Source organism: Rutilus rutilus, assembly GCF_951802725.1.
Source record: "Rutilus rutilus genome assembly, chromosome: 6".
NCBI lineage: Eukaryota > Metazoa > Chordata > Actinopteri > Cypriniformes > Leuciscidae > Rutilus > Rutilus rutilus.
The window spans coordinates 3747397-3772742 of record NC_140214.1 but is presented as its reverse complement, the minus strand read 5'-3'; the positions used below and the strand labels follow the sequence as shown (position 1 = coordinate 3772742).

Below are 25346 nucleotides of genomic sequence, written 5' to 3'. Positions count from 1 at the left end.
AATAAGGCAATTGTAAATCGCAGATGTTGAAGGGTGTATTGCAGCATCCCACTCGGGCTCCCGTAGAAAAACACCGTGACGCGGATGAGCTCTGAAGAAGATCTGGATAATCTACGTAACGGTCCATCATCATCATCCTCCTCCTCCTGAGCAGCGGGTCAGTGTGTGTGTCTGTGTGTGTGTGTTTGCTCCTCTTCCGCGAAACACTGAGCCATGGCCGCACAGAAGATCAACGAGGCGCACGAGCACATCGCCAAAGCCGAGAAATGGTGAGATTTATGAGATTATTCCCATGTAGACGCAGAATGAGCGGACAGGACAGGACAGGTCAGAGATCTCGGCCTGCTGTCGCGGACAGGGAAACTGACTATAGCCTAATTCTGCTGCTAGATAACGGCATGCGTTTGGGTTGAACTAATGTAACGGTGCAATCAGGTCCAGATCGCTCCATGAGATGCTGAAGGATGAATGTTGTTACACCGCGAGACTGATTGCGTAATCAGTGCTGGAGGTTACCTTGACGACAGATGCCTGCATTGGTCCAAATCTTCCTCATTATTATTTATGAGGGGTCCGAAACACTACTGATGATGTTTACGTGCACATCATGCAGGAGACACGGGGGCAAGTTGTCACATACTCTTCATCGCAGTAGAATTCGAGTCAAGTTACCATTACATAAATGTGTGAACAAACAGGTTGTTTTCATAAACTAAATGTTAAATTATATGCATTATATTATATTATGGCACATCTTTGTAATATCTGTTACACACCTAGTTCAAAAACTAGTTAAATTATGTGCATTAAATTTTATAATGGCACATTTTTGTAATATCTGTTACACCTAGTTCAAAAACTAGTTTTAAATTATGTGCATTATATTATATTATGGGATATTTTTGTAATGTGTGTTTAAAACTAGTTAAAAAACTAGTGTTAAATAATGTACATTATAATATATTATGGCATATTTTTTGTAAAAATCTGTTACACCTATTTCAAAATCTAGTGTTCAGTTTTGTGCATTATATTATATTACGGCACATCTTTGTAATATCTGTTACACCAAGTTCAAAAACTAATTTTAAATTATGTACATTATATTATATTATGGGACATTTTTTGTAATATCTGTTACCTTGTGAAAGTACAATTCAGCAAACATAATGAATGATTTAAAATGTACTTAAAAGTAAAACTTTTGGTAACACTTTAGTTTAGGGTTCAGTTCTCACTATAAACTAGTTGCTTATTAGCACGTATATTACTAGGATATTGGCTGTTTAATAGTACTTATAAAGCACATATTAATGCCTTATTTTGCATGACCGTATTCTACATCCCTTAATCCTAATACCTTAACTCAACAACTACCTTATTAACTATTAATAAGCAGTATTTAGGAGTTTATTGAGGCAAATGTCATAGTTAATAGTGATATTTGGACCCTAATATAAAGTTTGACCAAACTTTTAATTTGACATTATTACAAAGTGCGCTTTTTAAAAGTGCACTTGAAAGTGTGCTCTCTTTAAGTACACTAGAAGTGGCATTTTATTTAATTATTATTGTGTTATCTGCAAGTACACTTTTAAGATTTGAAGTGCACATTTAGTGCATTCAAGCACACTTCATTCATGACATGATGGTGTTTTTGCAGCTTAAAGACCAGCATGACCAAGTGGAAACCTGATTATGATGAAGCAGCTTCAGAGATGGCAAAAGCAGGTGATGTAAACCTTTAATAAATGAACGTCTTGATCTGACATATAATGGCCATCACGATTATAACTTTTACCAATGTCTGTTTGTGATATATTAGCTGTGGCTTTCAAAAATGCGAAGCAGTTTGAACAAGCGAAGGATGCGTACCTGAAAGAGGCTGAGTACCACACAGAGAACAAAACGTATCCTTCTGCACATCAGAACACTGTGAAGAAGAAGAAGAAGAAATCACAACTGCAAAGATAATCCACCAAAAAAGACTAAATATTGTGCAATACAGCAGGATTTTACTGTATCTCTAAAGTCAGATGTTTCTGCTGAGATGACGATGCTGCACTATATAATTTAATCACCTTAATGTCGATTCTGTTCAAATATTAGATAACATTTATAGGAAAAACTACACCATATATGGAGGTACTATATGTATGCTACCATAAAAAAAAAAAAAAAAAAAAAAATGAATGCTGTTCTTTTGAACTTTTAAATTCATCAAAGAATGCTGATAAATACAATTGATCAGGGTTTCCTTAAAAATATGAAGCAGCACAACTGTTTTCAACATTGATCATCATCATAAATGTTTCTTGAGCATCAAATCATCATATTAGAATGATTTCTGAAGGATCATGTGACACTGAAGTATGGAAGCTTGTTTCCGCCACAAAATAAAACATTTTAAAAGATAATTGCGACTTTTTATCTCACAATTGCGAGTTTACATCTCGCAATTCTGACTTTATTTCTCAGAATTGTGAGATATAAAGTCAGAATTGTGAGATATAAAGTCAGAATTGCGTGAAATAAAGTCAGAATTGCGAGATATAAAGTCAGAATTGCGTGAAATAAAGTCAGAATTGTGAGATATAAAGTCAGAATTGCGTGAAATAAAGTCAGAATTGCGAGATATAAAGTCAGAATTGCGTGAAATAAAGTCAGAATTGTGAGATATAAAGTCAGAATTGTGAGATATAAAGTCAGAATTGCGAGATATAAAGTCGGAATTGCGTGAAATAAAGTCAGAATTGTGAGATATAAAGTCAGAATTGCGTGAAATAAAGTCAGAATTGCGAGATATAAAGTCAGAATTGCGTGAAATAAAGTCAGAATTGTGAGATATAAAGTCAGAATTGTGAGATATAAAGTCAGAATTGCGTGAAATAAAGTCAGAATTGCGAGATATAAAGTCAGAATTGCGAGATATAAAGTCGGAATTGCGTGAAATAAAGTCAGAATTGCGAGATATAAAGTCAGAATTGCGAGATATAAAGTCAGAATTGTGTGAAATAAAGTCAGAATTGCGAGATATAAAGTCAGAATTGTGTGAAATAAAGTCAGAATTGCGAGATATAAAGTCAGAATTGTGTGAAATAAAGTCAGAATTGCGAGATATAAAGTCAGAATTGCGAGATATAAAGTCAGAATTGTGTGAAATAAAGTCAGAATTGCGTGAAATAAAGTCAGAATTGTGTGATATAAAGTCGCAATTGCGTGTTATAAAGTCAGAATTCTGACTTTTTTTTCTTGCAATTGCGACTTTATAACACGCAATTGCGAGTTTATATCTCGCAATTCTGACATCTTTTCTCAGAATTGTGAGATATAAACACAATTGTGAGATATAAAGTCCAATTCTAAGTGAGTAAAAAAAGTTTTTTAGTTTTTTACCTCAGAATAGTTTATATCTCACAATTCTGACTTTATAACACGCAATTACGACTTTATATCGTGCAATTCTGACTTTATATCTCGCAATTGTGAAAAAAAAAGTCAGAATTGTGAGATAAAAAGTCACAATTATTATTATTTATTTATTATTCATTGGCGGAAACAAGCTTCCATACTGAAGACTGGAGTAATGCTGCTGAAAATTCAGCTTTGCATCACAGGAATAAATAATATTTTTAAATATATAACGATATAAAACAGTTATTTTAAATTGTAATAATAGTTCACAATATTACTGTTTTTACTGTATTTTTGATCAAATAAATGCAGCCTTGGTGAACAGAAGAGACTTTCTAAAGCATTAATAAATCTTCCCGACAGCAAATGTTTTGAACAGTTGTGCATGTAGTCATTTTCAAGCTTTGGTTTTATTCTCTCATTCGGTACTTATATTTACTTAACAAAAACTCACAGACTCTTCCATGCAGCAAAGTAAGTAAATGTTTATAATTCAAATAACTCTAAATCTAGAGTTTACCTATCTATGCAAAACTAATTTAGTTTACTAATTACATAGTTAACAACATATTAACTATCTATAATTGACTACTTACAGTATGCATGATTAACTGTCTGTACAATACTCACCTTATTGCCGTGGATGATCAAACACGCTTCTCTTCTTCTCAGAGCGTATGAACAAGCCGGCATGATGTTGAAGGTGAGTCGGTCCGTACAGTGAGTGTTGTGGATGGCCTGTAGGTTTGAGACTAGCCTGAATGACTCTTGCACTCCTGCAGGAGATGAAGAAGATGCCTGAAGCCATCCAGCTGATAGAGAAGGCCAGCATCATGTACATGGAGAACGGGACCTCTGGCACTGCTGGGATTGCCTTGGACAGGGCTGGGAAGTGAGTATACACACCGATGACTGATCAAAACCACAGGTGGAAATTAACCTATAATATAATCTTGCAATATTGGAGGCTTGCAGTTTCAGGACCACAGACTGAGGACCGCATTTCTTGGACCCTAGTGTTTTGTGCTGTCTAGCCAGTTCTGATCCATCAGAGGAGACCTGATTTAAACAGGTGCAAAGACTAGAACCACGGAAATGATTAAATATTTGTTCATTTTTATTGTATTTCCACCTTATTTTAAAAGTAAAGGCCTGTTCACACCAAGCATGATAACTATAATAATAAAGATGTAGTATAAAAGTATTCCACAATACAACTGTAACGATAACAGCACAGAGAAACAATATCATTTTAATCACTTTCAGAACGATTTATTTATTTTTATTTTTATTTTTTACAGCTGATGAACGATAAAAACAATGACAGCGAGTCAGAATCCATCCTGTGGATGCTAATAAACCAGCGAAATGTAAAGTCTTTTTCTAAAGTGTAAACAAAACTAATAAACGGTTCTCTGCTTGTTTTGCGTCTGTAGACTAAAAGAATATGCCGTTTCTTCACACACAAAAACGTTTGTAATTTATTCCGTTAATCAATATTATTACAAGATCAGCTTCTGATTGATTATGATTGTTTGAATTAACTGATTCAATTTAAATATCTGACTTAAAAACAACAACACAGATATATTTAGTGTATCTATATTTAATTATCATTTAATTTATTAATATGAATTATCTTAGATAATTATAAAAATGTCCCTTGCAAAGGTGAAAACTTCCAGTGAGCAAATGTTGCCTCTTACCAGCTAACAAAAATAAAGTTTGCTAACGTTCCCATTAAGTTATGAAAATGTTATTTCTGAATGTTCTCTGAACGTTCAAAACGGTGTAGGTCATTAAATGTTTCAAAACTTTTTTTTTTTTGTGGTTATACAAATGTTGAGAGGATTTTATAATTTTGCAAACATTATGGGATTGTTACTTTGAAATGTTCTCTAGTAGTAAAAACATTTTAAAATGTTAGATGAATATCCAACGTTTCAGAAAAAAAAACGTTTCATGAATGATATAGAAATAATGTTTTTATGCTGAAAACATTATTAAAGGGATAGTTCACTTTGAAATTTATTTTTGATATGTTTTAGCTTACCTCAAGGGCATCCAAGATGTAGGTGTCTTTTTTTCCGCAGTAGTTTCAATTTTGATATTTTTAGGTCAAACCGTTCTTGTCTGTCAGTCATATAATGCAGGTCTGTGGTCACTGTCTCAAAACCCAAGCACAGAGTCCAAATTAAAACAATTCCCCATCGTCCAAATGAAACAATTCCCCATCGTAAGTACACATTGATGGCCTAAGACACGAAACGAGCGGTTTGTGTGAGAAAACGAACCGTATTTATATCGTTGTTGTCTCTAGAACACAGCACACGTCCAAATGATCTGACGGCGCGGGCGGGTATAGATATATACATAGATGTCGCCTTGGCTACAGTTTCATTCCAATGAACTGCAGTAGCGGCGGGTATAGATGTATACACTAGATGTCGCTTGGCTACGGTTTCGTTCCAATGAACTGCAGTAGCCAAGGCGACATCTATGTATATATCTATACCCGCCCGCGCCGTCAGATCATTTGGACGTGTGCTGTGTTCTAGAGACAACAACGATATAAATACTGTTCGTTTTCTCACACAAACCGCTCGTTTCGTGTCTTAGGCCATCAATGTGTACTTACGATGGGGAATTGTTTCATTTGGACGATGGGGAATTGTTTTAATTTGGACTCTGTGCTTGTGTTTTGAGCCAGTGACCATAGACCTGCATTATATGACTGACAGACAAGAACGGTTTGACCTAAAAATATCAAAATTGAAACTACTGCGGAAAAAAAGACACCTACATCTTGGATGCCCTTGAGGTAAGCTAAAACATACCAAAATTTTATTTCAAAGTGAACTATCCCTTTAAAGACCAGATAACGTTGAACAAACATTCTATTAACGTTACTGGAATAGTCTTAGTTCATAACTTTGAGAGAACCTTCCTGTTAGCTGGGAAAGTTCATTTCTGACCCGAGAGGTTGTGTACTTTCTTTGCATTCTCTGAAGTGTGTGAACAACTGTATGCATGTGTGAGTTCTCTCATCATTACCAGTGTTAACTAGCGCGTCCTCTTCCTCAGACTCATTGAGCCGATGGATCTGGAGAAAGCCGTGGACTTGTACCAGAAGGCCGCATCTGTGTTTGAGGTGAGGAAACGCCAACATGATTGATATGTTTAACACTCTGACATAAATGAATCCTATCAGAAATCTATTATTTGTGTATATTCACGCATAACCCGTGATGTGTTCAGAATGAAGATCGTCTCAGACAGGCCGCAGAGCTTCTGGGTAAATCCTCCAGACTTCTGGTGAGACTGCGCAGGTGCGTCCTAAAGCATATTCTCATTTACAAGTTTTAGTTTTAGGGTCTGCTAGAATATATTTACATGCTTTAAAGTTCATGTTTTTCTCATACTGTACATATTACACACTGAAGGAAAGGTTAAATGCCCTTTAAAGGGATATTTAACCGCTGGAAGTCTCTCGCCTCTGGACAAAAGAGCCTCTGATGAGCTAAATGATGATTTTTGCATCATCAGAGTTTTTTTTCCAGACACACAATACAGAAATCTCTCGTCTCAGGGGGACATGAGGGAGGGAAGCACGGTCACTCGAAAATACTACCGGGTTTCTACTGATACAAAGCTTAACGCTAATCGGTGAAGCATCCCTTTAAGCATTAATAGTCCAAGTCAGTCACTGTGGTAAAATCACTGATGCATGGCCTGGAGTGTTGCTTATAACATAATTTCCTCACCTTTCAAACCTGTGTGACTTGTGCCTGTGGAACAGAAAAGGATTTTTTTTTAAATTGTGCATTTATTGAAAGAATATAGTGAGCTGTGCATCTGTGAAAAGAACAAAAAATATAATAAAAGAACCTCAGTCTGGATGAATTAAGTGCTATATTCTCTTAATGAGTAATGGGTGTGTTTTGGGATTTACGTGCATTAAACCAATCAGAGTCTCATCTCCCATTCCCTTTAAATGCCAGTTGCGCTCGTGCCATGGCGAATTCGCTATTTACATGACGGAATTTGATAGTGGAAAGACCGAACGCGTCTCCAGAGCCTATAGGTGCACATTACTAACGCGCTCTTTAAATAACAAAAAAATAAAATATTGTGCCATTGACTTTAGACCAGGGTTCAGTTGGTCAATGGCTCAGTCTATTTCTGTTGCCTCAAACTAGCAACGCGCCAACAATGCGCCAGAACACACCTCGTTTTCAGACCAGCAGCTCATGGGCGCACAAATGGGCGCAAATGCATTTGCTATTTAAACAACGTGGTGCAGGATGTAAAAATGATAACTGCGTCAGGCTGAAACTAGCAAAACACACTTGCGTCGCGCTTGGCGCTACATTGCGCCAGGTGTAAGATAGGGACCTAGGACTTAAATTAAAGTTTTTATGTAAGGAATAATTGACGACGGCCCGTTGAATTATCATTAGCACTGATCTATATATAGAACTGGATTGCTCATGATGTCATAAAAGAGAAGCCACCGCACCGCCATATTGGTATTCTGTATGTTCAATTCTAGCTGTTCATGGTACACGAAAGACCCAATGTGTGTTCTTTAGTGACAGTTTGTGTTTTATTGTTCTCAGGTTGGACGAGGCCGCCGTATCCCTCCAAAAAGAGAAGAACATGTACAAGGAAATTGAGAACTACCCCACCTGCTTTAAGGTGCAAATACTCACATTCACCTGAAACTGATCTTGTGTTTTAGTCATAGTTCTTCAGGACGAGGTCATGTCACACACCCAGTCCATGTTGGCATCTGTCTGATTTGACAAGCTTCTTCCCATTGAGAAATTCAACTTTTATCATGAATGGTTGCATTTGTGTCCCAGTGTTGCTGTAGTTTGAATAGATGTTTGATATAGTTGTTCTTATCTGCAGAAAACCATCGCTCAAGTGCTGGTCCATCTTCACCGAGTTGACTTTGTTGCTGCAGACAAGTGTGTCAGAGAAAGTTACAGGTACAAACGAGTGACACCGTCCCGCACATCCACTGCATTATCTATGATCAGTGTGAAATGTTGTGTTGTTCCCTCGCTTCAGTCTCCCAGGGTTCAGTGTGAGCGAGGACTGCGTGTCTATGGAGACGTTACTGGCGGCGTATGACGAGCAGGACGAGGACGAGGTGTCACGCGTGTGCAACTCACCTTTACTCAAGTACATGGACAATGATGTGAGTCTAAACACCAAACACAAACCAAAACATCACACTCAGTATTTGTGAAAACCATTGTTAAAATAACAATGAAATATATTCTACTTAAACAATATTACAATTAAAATAATATATTAATATATATAATTCATATTAACTTTTTTAAGTTTAGAAGTTGTCTCTAATGCTTGCTGGATTTATTTGATAAAAAATACAGTAAAATCAGTAATATTGTGAAATATTATTAAAATAGAATTATAGGATAAAATATATAATTTATATTGTATTATATTCATTTTACAATGTAATTTTTTCCTCTGATACATTCATGTAATTCCTCTGAATTTTCAGCAGCCATTACATTTCATTAATTTGAAATATAAATATTTTGTAACATTATAAATGTCTTTGTCATTTATGATCAATTTAATGCAATCCTTGCTCAATAAAAGTATTAATTTCTTTAAAAATATATATTTTACTAACCCCAGTTGTTGATGAACCAAAACTTTCTGGGAACCACAACTTTCAGATGGGATTTACTCTTGTTCCAAAAATATCTCAAAAATGAAATAATCAGCCCGTCTGACACATGAGTCCAGTGCTAATAAATGGGCTGTGTTCATGCAGTATGCCAAGCTGGCCATCTCTCTGAAGGTGCCGGGTGGAGTCAGCGGGAAGAAAAAGAAAGCTCCTGCTGCTCCTCAAGGGGGCAGTGCTGGACCAGCGGAGCAAGACGACGATTACGAGGGAGGTTTGTGTTAACTGAGGGAACAGCCCGACTTATCTGTGTGTGTGTGTGTGTGTGAGAGAGTTAACGAGTATCTTAGTGTTTCCTCCCTTTGTGCAAAGTGGAGTCATTCCTTAGGAATTCTCTTCCTGTGGGAGGGTCCGGTTTTCTGTGCGTTTACACATCAGACACGCAGAAAAGCATACAAGCACAGGCTGTGAGTGTGGACATCGGGTCAAGTCAAAGTCAAGTCACCTTTATTTATATAGCGCTTTTTACAATACAGATTGTATCAAAGCAGCTTCACATTGATAACATGAAAATAATACAACAAAGTTTGTTTCTGGAAGAAAACTGCATCATCGTCCACCCATAATAAGGCAGATCAATAATATTGTTGAATATTAAATGTCCCCAACTAAGCAAGCCAAAAGCCAAGGCAACAATCAACACATTTAATGCTGAATAGAGTGATGCAGTGATGATGAATTTTTGGAGTTAGCTCGTCAACTGACTCGACATTGGAGCTCGACAAAAACCTAAAAGGATATTTCATGATAATTTTCATAAATGATCAACTTTTATGAATTTTGAAGCCTAAATACAATCACCAGAAGTAAAAAGCTAAATGAACTACGCCACAGTCACATGACTTCAGCGTCACCATCACTAAGCACAAGCTTCGGTTTTATTTGCCCTGAAAGCATGAGTTTGAATAATGTGCAAGAGTGCGATTATAAATACACTGAGGCTGTGAAAGTGACTAATAGTAGATGAGTGTACGCCGGTGATGACGTTTAATGTCCCAGACAACCTCTGTAGTCTCACTGAGACACTTGTTAGCAAGTAAAAGCTTTAAGAAGATCACAAGAGGGTATTACTGATGTGTTTTATGTCTTAGAATAAAATGTGAAAATATCTTGTTCACCACAGACCTTATTTCAGGCATCTAAAGGAGTCATGAAGGTGCACTTATGTTACTATGATTTTTACATCACAAATAATAATTTAGAAATATAAGGCCATGATTTCAGTCCTCTGATTTGAACAGTTTTAAGGGGCGTGTCTGTGAGACTTCAGTGTAAACGCCCACTGCTGTGATTGGCTAACATCTTTGCATATGAAATAAGTATTACTTGTGAAAATCTCTTTTACTATGTTTTTTACTATTACAGCTGTCAGGATTAACTAATCGTGAAGTGCTGATTATAGCATTATATTTAGATCTAAAAGGTGGCAGCGATGAGCATTGTAGCCGATGACAGATATACAGTATCTGTTGAGCTCATGAATGCAGTGATCTCGTCATTGCAACTCGATTTCTACACTCTCACGAATGCTTTCATCATAACCAAGAGTTCAAACATGATGTAGACAGCATGTGTAGACAGCGTCATTGATTATAACGGGAGTTTTGGCGTGAGTCCTGAACTCAGTCACTGGTAAACTCGCGCCGTGTGATTGACAGCTCCAGCGATTATAAAGGGAGCGTTCTTTGATCGCTTTCTGTATATAAGCACAATTTAAATAACAGATTATTTTTCATGCTACTAAGAGAAACAATGTGAAGTTGATCATTTAGTCACTGGTTTGATTTACTGATGCATAAACGGCAATAAATGATTTTGAGAGACAGAATGTCTGACTGTACATGAATCATCACATATCAGAAATCACTGATCACAGATCAGGCATTAGAATTAACACGGGTACTTACATGTTGTGGCATTACTGTCGGGTTCATATCTTGCAATAAAGGTCCGTTTGCAAAGCCTGCGCCGAAATTGCGACTGATTTACTAAAGAATCCACAGTGAAATGTACCAAACAAACCAATAATGCTGTAATTCACATAGTTGAAAATAAATAAGCACTTTCCTAGCATTAGGATCCTTCGGAAGGTAATGTTATTTTAGTCTTCTCATCTCAGTGGGCGTGGCCACATGTGCAATGATGTAGAAGTAGGCGCTATTTGATTGTAAAGAGGCGGTCTTTTGTCGCACTATGACGTCATAATGTGAAAATTTCCAAACGAGTAGTTTTCTGACCTTGGATTAATTTATTTCTGTTTTTGGACTAACAAAGAAGTTTTGAGTTCAGACTCTTACAGGATGTTTTTATAGTACAAAGACCTCTTGCATGTCAAAAGATCAATGAAAATTAGATTTCTCAATTCATGACCGCTTTAACCGGAAAACCTAAAATGCTTGTTTTCGTGTTTTGGCTTACAAAAAATACATCATCCTTGTAGCACTCTATTGACCGCAGTGTTTTCAAGCAAGTTACAAACCATTGGTCAATCAAACAGATAGTCCCGCCCCAAAACTCACACCATTGGTTGAACCGGTGTTCCACTCAGTTGAACTGATTGAAATATAATTTCGATGCTGCTTAGTGGTGCAGAAATGTAGACAGTCTTAGATAATAAGCACTGGTGTATCTGTGCGATCATATTGTTGTACAATATACGTTTAGAAATGTTTTCTTTTAATTTGGTAAGAAAAATGTGTAGTCGTGTGTACAGAAGCTGTTAATTATTTTTATTTGTGAACAGTCTGTGATGTCAAAGTGATCGATACAATTTGTAAAATATGATGTAATTGTCCACTATGTACAGTAACTTATTTTAAGTGTTGTTGAAATTGTCGCTGTCGAGTGAGGTGTCATGCTGCGTTTTCAAATAAACAACCTGGCAGACATAATGCAAAAAATACATAATAAAAATCACAATCTATACACTAAAGTTTGGCTGTGTACTGCTAAAGGTGTTTTCTTGTGAATCTACAACCCATGCTTTATGGAGAAATTAGGAAAGAGAATAATTTCAAGCCATGGTTATTATTGTTGATCAAAACTAAAACCACAATGAAACATTTTTATTACTTTTTTGAAAATATTCTTTGTCTCTGAACATGTTTTATTAATTGTACACAGCAATAAACAGCTCTCCTGGTGCACAATATCATCATGTGCAGTAGGACGATAAACTTTTAAATTAAATCCAATGGTTTGTTGCTTCATTAATTGAGGTGAAAGGTTAAAGGACTTCAGTGCTCTGACAAAATCCCTGTTTTACATTGCATTTAAAATGATTGTATTTGTTTAGTTGTATAATATAAGTAATATCAAACGTTTGGGGTCAGTCAGGTTTTTAAATATTCTTGAAAGAAGTCTCATTATAATTACAAAGGCTGTATTTATTTGATAAAAAATCAGTAAAAACAGTGAAATATTATTCATGTTTAAAATAACTGTTTTGTATTTGAATATAATGTAAAATGTAATTTATTCCTGTGATCAGAGCTGAATTTTCAGCATTATTACTCCAGTCTTCAGTGTCACATGATCCTTCAGAAATCATTCTAATATGATATCAACATTTATTATTATTATCAATGTTGAAACAAGCTGTGCTGCTTCATATTGTGTTGAAAAATCTTACAAACCCCAATCTTTTGAATGGTAGTGTACATGAAAAAAAAAAGAGAAATACAGGCAACAAAAGCCGTGTGTTTAATCGTGTGCTTTATTTGAAGTCAATAAACTCCCATTTCCTGTTTCATCCAGTTACAGTTTCCACCCCACCCCCCCTCCCTTTTTTTTATGTTGCTGTAAAAGTTCTGCACACACAAGGTAATGAAAGCGTTTCATGTCAAACATTATTTTTTTCATTCATGCTACATTGTCTTTAATGCATAGTTCAGAGATGGACTCGAAACAATATTCTCCTCAAGCATCACCACAACACGATCCATAGCGTGGAGCTCACGTCGATAGTCATATTTGAACGTGATCCGATTGTAAATCTACAGCCTAGCGGAGACTCCACTGGTATATCCATGAGACCCTGATCCATAGAAAGCTCTTTCCTGAGTATGGCTGCCAAAGGTGTACAATAAAAATGGATTTCATGTCCTTTACGGTCACCCCGCCTGTCGTATTGCTCAAAGTACGTAGTACAAATGTGAGTCAAGTTATTCCCCATGTACAAACAACTTTTCTGATGAGCACAACTCCCAGGCCTGGCGAAGCGTGATGTCTACTGGAGCGATCTGCAAATCTCTCATGCCTTCGAGGATTCAGCGTACCTGTTAATAACTAATATTCATAATTCACTTTCACCACAAGTCAAATGTTTTAACTAAAAGCAGAACAATGTAAAACGCTCATGTTTCCTGACTGAAACCCAATGACCAGAACACATTTCTGTTAATTGTTGCATTGTAAAAAAATGGTTTAGCAAACAATTTTTGCTCATATTCCATGAATTTAAGCCAACTTCTGAACAAATATCTGTGTAAATCATTAAAACAAAAAGGATTTATGAATAAATTCAAATTCACAATACATTCACAATTCGTATATATACATTTTATGTGTAAATAATTCATAAAATCACTTGGATTTATGAAGAAATGTACACAAACACATTCAAAATTAGTTCAGAACAAATTTCTGTGTAAAATAATTTATGAAATCACTTGGATTTATAAAGAAATGTACACAGAATTGCATTGAAACTTAGTTCTGAACAAATTTGAGTAAATCATTCATAAAATCATGAAGAATATTTATGAAGAAATGTACACAAACACATTCAAAATTCATTCCGAACAAATTTCTGTGTAAAAAAAAAAATCATTAAATCACTTCGATTTATGAAGAAATGCATGGAAGAAACATTCAAAATTCGTTTGAATGAGGAAATAATCAAACAATAAACAGAGTTGCTGAAACCGATTCATTGTAAAGTAATGTAATAATCTCCCTCATTATACCTCAAGCCTTAAACACTAAACGTCTCAAATCCGTGTTCATAAATTATGGATGATCTCCTTAAAGTCCCGAAGGAGAAAAGCTATTACACTGTTGTGTACGTTCCTCTTCATTACTTTGTTGTACATGAGAAAAAAAATGGTCGCTATCCCGTCGTCGTGAAATGATCCGTGTGTATTCCTGAGAAAGGTAGTGAATAATGATGTGTTTAGTTGATTGTACAAATGAAATAAGGCAAATAGAGATGGTCACATAATTCACAGCGCCGCCTATAGGGCTTCGGTTCTGCTTCCTGCAAAACTGGTTTTGTCCTAGACCGGAGTCTAAAGCAGGTTCAGTGTTTCCCGTCTAAGTCTGCCCTCAGGTCGCATGCACTCCCAAAGGTCAAAGTCGTATTCAAAGTGGCGCATGCCTGGAAGCCCTGAAGTTCATCACTTGTCAAGCCCTTTAAAACACTAGCGAGTGGGTGAAACCCGCACATCATGAGTGCTAATGTTTCCTCAGTTAGCATGAAGAACAATGGTTCTCCGGTTCAATCCATCCGAAGTGTAATTCCTGCTTCTCACGGTCAGTTACTCGGAAGCTCATCCTCACTCGCTCTTCTCTCTGGTCCACTTGATCATGGTTTCTGGAGAGCGGTAGAGGAAGATGAGCTTGGCGTACAGGTCTTCCTCCAGGTCCAGTTCTCCCGTCTCTCGGACCAGGAAGATGTCGGTGCAGAGCTTGAGGATTCGGTCCACGTTGGGAAGCTCTTCGAACATGATGGTGTGCGAGATCCCGCTGAAGAACTCTCGCACGAACTTTCCGATAACCAGAACCACCGACATGTACAGACCCATGATCCTGTGCACACGCAGGTTACGTTTAACTCAACAAACCACACCAATTACATACAGTTTCATCAAGTCAGATTGATAAAATGGTGTTCAATTTGGTTCAAATGGATATAATTAGGGATTCACGGCATACAGTGAGGAAAATAAGTATTTGAACACCCTGCTATTTTGCAAGTTCTCCCACTTGGAAATCATGGAGGGGTCTGAAATTGTCATCGTAGGTGCATGTTCACTGTGAGAGACAATCTAAAAAAAAAAATCCAGAAATCACAATATATGATTTTTTAACTATTTATTTGTATGATACAGCTGCAAATAAGTATTTGAACACCTGTCTATCAGCTAGAATTCTGACCCTCAAAGACCTGTTAGTCTGCCTTTAAAATGTCCACCTCCACTCCATTTATTATCCTAAATTAGATGCACCTGTTTGAGGTCGTTAGCTGCATAAAGACACCTGTCCACCCCATACAATCAGTAAGAATCCAACTACTAACATGGCCAAGACCAAAGAGCTGTCCAAAAACACTAGAGACAAAATTGTACACCTCCACAAGGCTGGAAAGGGCTACGGGGAAATTGCCAAGCAGCTTGGTGAAAAAAGGTCCACTGTTGGAGCAATCATTAGAAAATGGAAGAAGCTAAACATGACTGTCAATCTCCCTCGGACTGGGGCTCCATGCAAGATCTCACCTCGTGGGGTCTCAATGATCCTAAGAAAGGTGAGAAATCAGCCCAGAACTACACGGGAGGAACTGGTCAATGACCTGAAAAGAGCTGGGACCACCGTTTCCAAGGTTACTGTTGGTAATACACTAAGACGTCATGGTTTGAAATCATGCATGGCACGGAAGGTTCCCCTGCTTAAACCAGCACATGTCAAGGCCCGTCTTAAGTTTGCCAATGACCATTTGGATGATCCAGAGTCATGGGAGAAAGTCATGTGGTCAGATGAGACCAAAATAGAACTTTTTGGTCATAATTCCACTAAACGTGTTTGGAGGAAGAAGAATGATGAGTACCATCCCAAGAACACCATCCCTACTGTGAAGCATGGGGGTGGTAGCATCATGCTCTGGGGGTGTTTTTCTGCACATGGGACAGGGCAACTGCACTGTATTAAGGAGAGGATGACCGGGGCCATGTATTGCGAGATTTTGGGGAACAACCTCCTTCCCTCAGTTAGAGCATTGAAGATGGGTCGAGGCTGGGTCTTCCAACATGACAATGACCCGAAGCACACAGCCAGGATAACCAAGGAGTGGCTCTGTAAGAAGCATATCAAGGTTCTGGCGTGGCCTAGCCAGTCTCCAGACCTAAACCCAATAGAGAATCTTTGGAGGGAGCTCAAACTCCGTGTTTCTCAGCGACAGCCCAGAAACCTGACTGATCTAGAGGAGATCTGTGTGGAGGAGTGGGCCAAAATCCCTCCTGCAGTGTGTGCAAACCTGGTGAAAAACTACAGGAAACGTTTGACCTCTGTAATTGCAAACAAAGGCTACTGTACCAAATATTAACATTGATTTTCTCAGGTGTTCAAATACTTATTTGCAGCTGTATCATACAAATAAATAGTTAAAAAATCATATATTGTGATTTCTGGATTTTTTTTTTTTAGATTATGTCTCTCACAGTGGACATGCACCTACGATGACAATTTCAGACCCCTCCATGATTTCTAAGTGGGAGAACTTGCAAAATAGCAGGGTGTTCAAATACTTATTTTTCTCACTGTATCTGTTATATTATTAGAGATATTTATTTATTTTCATCCCTGTATTCAATTGAACTCGCTCAGCTAAGAGAGTATTCTTAAACAGGCGCAACACACTATAAATCTCTTTAATGTTAGCACTGTGAGTTTTATTTGTAACCGACAATGATAATCATGTATATTTGTCTATAGAGTGCAAGAGTCGGGTTCTGAAAGTAAAACCTCCATTCATTTTCTCCAAAGGGAAATTGATTTTGAAAGATAACTTATAAATCATTTAAGACAGACATACTGTGAGCTACGAGGTTGTTAAGGGATGGTATTTGCTTCTGTTGAAGCCGCCAGCCCACATTATTTCAGCTTTTTTTTAAAATAATCATGTTTAACAGTGGGATTCCAGGTGAAAAACTACATTACCCATGATGCTGTACAGAAAATTACACCAATCAGAGAGTCGGAAAAAGCAACACGCTCCAAAAGAGCTCTTTAGCTCCGCCCACTCCCATGAAACAATGCGAATGACGTAATCAAATATACATATACATTTATAAGTAGTAGTTTTATATTTCTCCATAGTTTTTAATTCGATTATGCTGTTCTCAAAGCTTCATGGGATTGTAGTTCTTTCCCTTACACAGTCTAAGAGTTTTTTTTTAATTCCTATTTGAAAAATGATTGGAAAAAAGACTTCTAGAACCAGTGCCGCACAGTTTTTTCCCATTAGGGGGGACAGAAAGATAACTTGCGACTGGTAATGTGTCACGTCCCGATTGTCACTTACCCATAACCAGCCAGAAAGCCCAGACTGGGCGGACTGACTTGGTCACTGAAGATGTAGATCTCCAGACCAGATTCATTTCCTTTCTTGAATGGACTTTGTTTTAAATGGCCTCGGTCTGTCTGATTCACGATCCACCACTCCTGAACGCTCCCCGAGATGCTTTGGTTGGTCTTGTTTAAAGATAGCGTGATGTCCATGTATTGTTCACCTTAGGGATCACATAGAAATAGACATGATGATGGCTGTAGAAAAGCATATCAATGTAGCAAAGGCGTAGATAATGGCGGAGACCTTCATCATTATTGAAGTAAAGCTGTTCAATAGGCTTGGCATTGGAGTCGCTTGGTGCTCTGATGTATCTTGGAAAAATCTTTTTGATGAGCCTTGAAAAAAATATTACAATTTACCATTCAGCCAAGAGAAAAAAGAACAGAAAAATATGCAGACTGCGATTGTTCCATATTAGTATTGAGATGCTTAAACTCACACTTTCTTATGCGCAGTTTCGTCATCATTACTCAGTAGACTCTTTAGTTCTTTTGTGGTGTCTTCATCCAGATGAATGTGGTGTTTTCCTGTTGCCATTTCAGCTTTGGCACCTAAACTGAGGTTCCTAATGGACAAATACAGCAATACACAACTGAAATTAATCAACTGAAAACCTCAGTATGTCATATGCATTATATGCAGAACAGATTCTCATCAGGGTTATTACCGTTAAATAAAATAAATAAATACTACAAAAAAACAAAAATGTGTTACTTGAAATAAATCTTAATCTAAATAAATCTTATGCTGGGTACACACCACAAGATAATCGGGCTGATTTTGGGCCGATTTCCACCTTTCCGACAATCCTATCTATGTCCCGATTATCTTGATGGTTCTACAGATTATCTTATCAGATTTTCCCTTGGTGTGAGGTGTGTTATGAGTGTCCGAACCTGATCGGAAGAACGTCGGAGCCACCCCGATCGCGAATTTGAATATTTACGATCAGAAATCCTGATGTGTGTGGGGAACCCCGAGGACAAACGCGCACACGCTCTGGAGATTATCACGTGAAACGAAACAATATCCAATCAGAAAGCAAGCTGAGAGAAGACGGAAGCATAACAAACGCAGTCATGGCGCAGGACAACGTTAAATGGATTTGGACAGCATAGATGGAGGATCAGCTTGTCGATTTGTGTTTATTAGGGGTTCAAGCAGTAGTGCAGCATTCTCCATCTAAAACTGAACCGTAAGTCATAGAGACTTGAAACTTTGAGGGCTGGTAGTACTCACACCGACCTACAACTTCACCAAGGCCCGCCCCGATCGGCCTGACGGGGGCGCTACAGCGATCAAAAGTACGAAATGGCTCAGAACTCTTAAACCGTTAGGCGTAATCTCAAGTGTCTTATATCGCTTAGTGTGTACCCAGCATTAGATGAAAAATATAATAAAAATAAGTGTTGACTGAAATAAGAGTATATATATTATATATACAGTATATATATATATATATATATATATAATGATTTTATCTGTTGTACTGCCTTTAATTTATGCTGATTGATGGTAAAGAAAAATCAATACCGTAATAAATACTTCATTACAGTAATGAAAATATTATGATAACCTTTCCACCTTTTCAGCACTACATTTTAATAAAATATAAAATAACTTATATAACTTATTTATTTATTTATATAAATAATATTGATTGAAATATAATATAATTTTAGATTTAACCTGCACATGTTGCTTTGAGATTTACCCATCAGGCACTAGCAGACCAGGGGCTTCATTTATAAAACTGTGCGTAGGAACCTTACTAAAAGTGTACGTGCGCCCGAAAGCCAAAAATGGCGTACGCAAAAAAATATTCAGACTTATAAAACCGTTCGTACGCCAGAACCTGCGCAGAATTCACTTTAGAAATCCCAGTCAGCGGAAGATTGTGCGCACATGCGTCTCCACCCCGAAATAACCATATATGGAGCTTACAACGCCTAGTTTTACTATGCAGATCCTCAGTCATCTACATATCATTTGCATATGATTATTCATCCACGTGATAACTTAAACGTTATCATGTGGATGAATAATCATATGCAAATTATATAAACGGTACAAGAAACATTACATTAATACAAATCAACTAGTTGTCTATCCTTGCCTTGTTTTTGAATAGCCTACATAAATCAAATAGTGTAAAATACATTTCAGAGAAAGGTTTTCTCAATCTTTTCCACTTGCCGAATTGTATTTTTAATTGATTTATATTTTTAATGGAAACAGATAGGCCTTGGGCATTATTTGCACGAAACTATTTTCTCAGACAATCTGGTATTATCATGATAAGCAATTATCTCTGTGGTTAAAACATTAAAGCACGCCACAGGAAAAGTGTTCAAAAACAATCGCATCCACAACAAATATTTCTATTGAACTTCAGTAATGATTTCATGTTTAAGTGTTTAACTCCATTAATTTGAATGGCATATTTAATATAAATGTTTATATCAGAAGTATTTTATTTATTTAAACTGTTATTTGCGTCAGTTTCACTAAACGGCTCAACACGCTCGCTGCCGCGGACATTTAAGAAGGAATGGATATTTGCTTCAAGTGACAGGCTTGGTGATTGAAATTGTATTTGTATAATCTTTCTGTATATGTTTAATTTTCTTTAGATTTTCTGTATAAAAGTGACCAAAAATACATTTAACTCCAGCTCACCATCGGTGTCGCCAAAGTGCTCCATCTGCAAAACGTTCGTACGCATGGGTCAGAGTTTGCGTGCAGGTGCGCAAATTTTCCCGTCAAGTTTTTCTTTATAAATCCCACCTTTTGCGCAGGAACTGGCGTACGCATGTTTTCAGCCCCGTTTTGTGCGTACGCAAGCTTTATAAATGAGGCCCCAGGTTATTATAAGAGCTGTGATGTTGAACTCTACCTCTGTATGGACCAGGTCATGGTGAGAGGGAAATCCTTTCCTTTGAGTATTTCAGTGAGGTGTTGCCTGCTCGGGGGGCTGATGGTCCAGAGCGAGTTTGAACTTCCTTCTAGTTCAGCTATTTTCAAATCCTCGTGAGTATAAGACTCCAGGAACATCATGGCATTCTGCAGGAGACACAAGCATCTACTTTCACAATTTATCAGCAGCAGGCAATATTAGCTTTTTGTCACAATGCAAAATAAAATAATCTTTATAGTCCTACAAAATGTGACCAAACCAGTCACATGGGTCAAATTTTTGAAATTGAGATTTATACATCATCTGAAAGCTGCATAAATGAGCTGTCCATTGGTGTGTGGTTTGTAAGGATAGGACAATATTTGTCCGAGATACAACTATTTGTAAATCTGGAATACGAGGTTGCAAAAAAATCAAAACATTGAGAAAATCTCCTTTAAAGTTGTGCATTTATGTTCACGATTGTGCAGCATTCACTCACAAAAATAAATGTTTTATATATTTACGGTAGGAAATTTTACAAAATATCTTCATGGAACATGATCTTTACTTAATATCCTAATGATTTTTGGAATAAAAGAACAATCTATAATTTTGACCCATACAATGTATTGTTGGCTATTGCCACAAATATACCCGTGCGACATGTGACTGGTGACGTGATCAGGGTCACATATAAGCTTCATTTTATCCATGCAAAATATAATTTCTTATTTTTATGTTGATTATGCAGTGAAATGTGAATTATTGTAATGGGCCTCAACTATCACACATTTTTGTATATATGGTGCATCACAAAAAACTCATAAAAATACAAAGGAGCCACTGTGATTTGTTAGCAGAAACATAGTTCCTTACTGCTTTATTTTCGTATTTCTTCATGAACACTTGAAACTCTGAGAAACTGACATCTTTTATATCTTTCTGCTGGGCGCTCATTGTGAAGATCGGCTGGAAAACAGAACGCAAGAGCGGATTATCAAATGATAAGCACCCTAAGATCTGAACAAGAAAAGACAAAATATATCAAGATCATATATAGACTTTTACACGAGTCTCCTGCTTCTCAGACGTTTCTCCTAAAAAACACTCCAGTAATCTCGCAGTGTCTCTAGAGTTTCAGAAAGAGATCTCAACAATGTCTCAGACTGTGTTCAGATTGCCAAGAGATACCAAAGTCAGCAATTAAAAGTCCAGTGTTAACCAAAACTATTTGCCATTAAAATTAAGCTGAAATAAAAATATTAGATTAAAACATTGTCTTGCTGACTAACTGAGATAAGTGTAAGTTTTAAAAAAGTAGTAAAATGTCTAAAACAGAAAGAAAAATAAATTGAAACTAAATTAAAAATACATGGCAAAATAAAAATGACAGAATCTTACTCTAAAATGAAAATGAAAACAATAATAGCAATAATAGCAATAAATTATAATAAAAAATAAACTAAATAGAAACAAAGCAAACACCACAGAAAAAAATATATTTTATAAAAATGACAAAAACATAAAAATACATAATTAAAAATAAAAAAACAACAATACATTATAACAATAAGTTATAATTAGAATTTTATACATAGAAAATAAAAATGACTAAAACTTAAGCTAAAATTTAAATGAGAACTGAAAACAAAAAAAAATTAAGCTTATTCAAAATATTAATAAATCGTATATGAATAATAAATTAACACTGCAGAGACCTCAATATAAACACAAACACTTTTCATTAAATGATCTGAGATTCTTTCCATTTTCATTCTAATTTCATTTTATACTGGATGAAAACTATGGCTCATTCGTGTCTGTTTGATTTCTTAGGAGAAACATCTGAAACAACACAATGTTTGTCTGTTTTTACCGGATGTAGAAACTGTCAGAAATGTGAAATGAGCATGAAATCAACAGCTTGAATATAAGGTGCACCTGAAGTCCTCCGAGCATGAGTGTGACGGACACGTCCAGTGGACCGTTGACCACTCCTGCCACAGATTTGACCAGAGACATGAAGAGCAGCGGGAACCAAACGATGCAGATCAGAAGCATCACGATCATGCCACCCATTCCATACTTCACAACCTTCTTCTTCTTCTGCCCGCGAGGCTGAGGGTTTCGCTGAGACACCACACACACACAACTGGTTAGGATGTTGCTTTACGCCCACATGATCTGCATATGCGGTACGTATTCTTTCAGGTCCTATATTAAGAGCATACACACACTGCACTGCAATGCATTGCTGTAATGGTTGCAGATGCAGGTGTGTAGTCTATTCTTTCTGTGGTGCATGTGCTTCATTTAAAAAAATGTTTTGACTATTGTTCAAGGTCAAAATTTAAATGTAATTTCACATTCCGTTCGCAAAGACCCGCCCCCTTTAGTTACTGTTGCTATGTCCGACAAGCCACGCCTCTCTCACGCCACAGCATGTTCTCACGCAGTGAAACATACTGTACATGACACTGACTGACAGGACAGACCAGGTTACTTTTGATATGAAACAAAGTCTCAACTTTCAAATTTGGTCATTTTTTAACTAAATTTAAACAATAAATACCGTTTTGTGGCTCTTCAATGTGTCTGACAGATCGCTTCAGTTAAAGCTGCTCGTGAACCGATCATCTCTTCCTTCTAGTTCATTTATAGCATCAAATAAACATGAATGAACATCAGAAGGAATGTTGTTTTAACCGCGGAAAGACGTCAGTACACTCCGCTTTTCAAGTTCAAAAATGGCGGATTCGGCGGATGCCGGATTATGATTGGTCAGATCGCCTGTCAATCAAACTCCCTGAGAGTATCATGACTTTCATAATTATCTGATTTTATCTAATTGACAAACATCATATGTGTAATTCAGGGCACAGATCAGACGGAATAAAAAGATAAGTTGTCTCTCGCCATTGACTACCATACATATTTTTTCCGAAGTAAGGTCCCATGAGCCGGAAGCGGAGGGGAGGGACTTAGGCTCTCTATTGAAGACTAGTGATTCATAGTCTGAATATGACTGGGTAAAGGAAATAAAAATACACCCTACTTCACATTTGGAAAAACAAAGCAACATAATGGATAAAACTCGTCTCATCGTGGAGGCAGAAAAACAAAGTTCTGCATGACCCACAGAATGAAGATTTAAACACAAAAGAAAAGGCATGGGAGGCAGTAAGTTTATTTATTAAAGGGATGGTTCGGAGTAAAATCAACCTAGGGTCCTTTGCACGCACCGAGCCAAACACCCCCCAGAAGCCTTTTTTCCCTTGGTCGAACATTATTAAAGTTAGAGCTTATTTAGAGATATCAGCCAGATGTCTTAGTGCAGGCGCTAATGGATCCAAGGCTGTATCTCGTAAATTACCCCACTAATAATGCCCAGAATGGTGCCAGACTTCTACAGTAGCACAAATAGGTTCTGAACTCATAAAACGAGGCATTGGAAAGTTTGTAAGTACATCAGGAGTTTATTTAAATAACACTTGCCTGATGGCTAATGCTACCGCTAACCCGGACGTCAAGGTCACTTCAGTGATTTGGGAAAAGCCAGTAAAACTCCTTTGCAAAACTCACTAGTGTAAGGGAAAAGCTAGTGAATTTATTCGATTTTTTCCTAATTGTTGACAACTTAGTGTTAACTAATAATTGTTGCAAACTGGTACAACCAACAAAATATTAGTGCATTCCTGGATCTGGGTGTCGTTACACTACATCCTTATGCATCGCTTTCTGCCAGGACTTTTACGGGCTTTTCCCAAATCATTGAAGTGGTGTCGACGTCCGGGTTAGCGGTAGCATTAGCCATCAGGCAAGTGTTATTTAAATAAACTCCTGATGTACTTACAAACTTTCCAATGCCTCGTTTTATGAGTACAGAACCTATTTGTACTACTGTAGAAGTTTGGCACCATACTGGGCATTATTAGTGGGGTAATTTACGAGACACAACCTTGGATCCATTAGCGCCTGCACTAAGCCATCCGGCTGATATCTCTAAATAAGCTCTAACTTTAATAATGTTCGACCAAGGGAAAAAGGCTTCTGGGGGGTGTTTGGCTCGAGGTCATGGTGCAAAGGACCCTAGGTTGATTTTACTCCGAACCATCCCTTTAAGGCATGGTAAGTTTAATTGAAAATGTTTGTGATACGACCCTTTCACGTAAGAGAAAGTACCATATGTTTAAATGTTGTTTGAGTAACATGATGTACATGTATATTTCTATACAGAAGTAATGAAAATAAATGGATTTTGGACTGAGCAGATTTGTTGAAAGAATAAGTAAATGATATATAACCTCTCTTACCTTCTCTGATTCCCTCCAGCATTTGAGGATGAAGATGTGTGCGTAGATGTCCTCCACACAGATCCAGCTGGACAAACTGAGCGTTGTGTCCGTCCACACCCAGTCCATCACGGCTCGCAACTCCGTCAAGAACGGGATCAGGCGAAACCTTGGACGTACAACACTCACTAAGCAGGAGTATCCATTATGTATAGATACCGACTGGTTTTCTTTAAAACACGAGACGCCGATCATTTAAAAGATGCCAAATATCGGCCGATATATCAACCTTGGCAATTTATTTTAAGTAAAAGGAAACAAAACGTTTCTATGTTTGAACACTAAATTATTATTTTTTTCAGATTCTGTCTCATTCCATATAAATATAAACGTAAATTACATACGACATCACCCATAAACATGTTTCTCACCCCTGGAAGAGGAAGAGGTTGAGGTAGTTGTAGCTCTTGGTGAGGAAGTTTCCCAGTATGCGAGTCGGATATCCACATCGGATCTGATACGCTGACAGGCCGAAGTAAATGCATTTCACAAAGTACCACAACTGAGCGATAGTGTTCTGACTGAAGCGCCTGCAGAGAAGATAAAACATGTGGAAGGACACTCTTGCAGAACTCGCAAACTTTCAATTAAAAAGTGTGAATTTGAATT

General features: G+C 37.1%; 2 protein-coding genes across 2 annotated transcripts in view; one reads left to right on the top strand and one right to left on the bottom strand.

Moving 5' to 3' along the window:
• Nucleotides 1-98: 98 nt before the first annotated feature.
• Nucleotides 99-12327, top strand: napgb (N-ethylmaleimide-sensitive factor attachment protein, gamma b). Its single transcript, XM_084411906.1, has 12 exons — nt 99-269; nt 1664-1731; nt 1826-1910; nt 3871-3888; nt 4087-4117; nt 4197-4306; nt 6499-6565; nt 6673-6743; nt 8034-8112; nt 8329-8408; nt 8491-8620; nt 9233-12327. The coding sequence occupies exons 1-12, from the start codon at nt 214-216 to the stop codon at nt 9365-9367; spliced, it is 930 nt and encodes a 309-aa protein (XP_084268032.1). The 5' UTR covers nt 99-213; the 3' UTR covers nt 9368-12327.
• Nucleotides 12328-13959: 1632 nt separating this feature from the next.
• Nucleotides 13960-25346, bottom strand: part of piezo2b (piezo-type mechanosensitive ion channel component 2b) — a 107551-nt gene continuing 96164 nt past the window's right edge. The window contains exons 48-56 of the mRNA XM_084412371.1: nt 25109-25267; nt 24699-24846; nt 22327-22515; nt 21262-21354; nt 20383-20549; nt 17926-18051; nt 17730-17821; nt 17439-17646; nt 13960-14950 (exon numbers count right to left, since the gene is read on the bottom strand). Of these exons, the coding sequence (XP_084268497.1) occupies nt 14698-14950; nt 17439-17646; nt 17730-17821; nt 17926-18051; nt 20383-20549; nt 21262-21354; nt 22327-22515; nt 24699-24846; nt 25109-25267 (1435 nt within the window). The 3' untranslated portion in view covers nt 13960-14697. The remainder of the gene's footprint in view (nt 14951-17438; nt 17647-17729; nt 17822-17925; nt 18052-20382; nt 20550-21261; nt 21355-22326; nt 22516-24698; nt 24847-25108; nt 25268-25346) is intronic.

Excerpts from the sequence above, each read along its gene's own strand:
- napgb (XM_084411906.1), top strand. The coding sequence starts at position 214 with ATGGCCGCACAGAAGATCAACGAGGCGCACGAGCACATCGCCAAAGCC. Across the intron at positions 4,118-4,196 it reads AAGCCGGCATGATGTTGAAG|GAGATGAAGAAGATGCCTGA; the intron begins GTGAGTCGGTCC and ends GCACTCCTGCAG. Across the intron at positions 8,113-8,328 it reads ACTACCCCACCTGCTTTAAG|AAAACCATCGCTCAAGTGCT; the intron begins GTGCAAATACTC and ends TCTTATCTGCAG.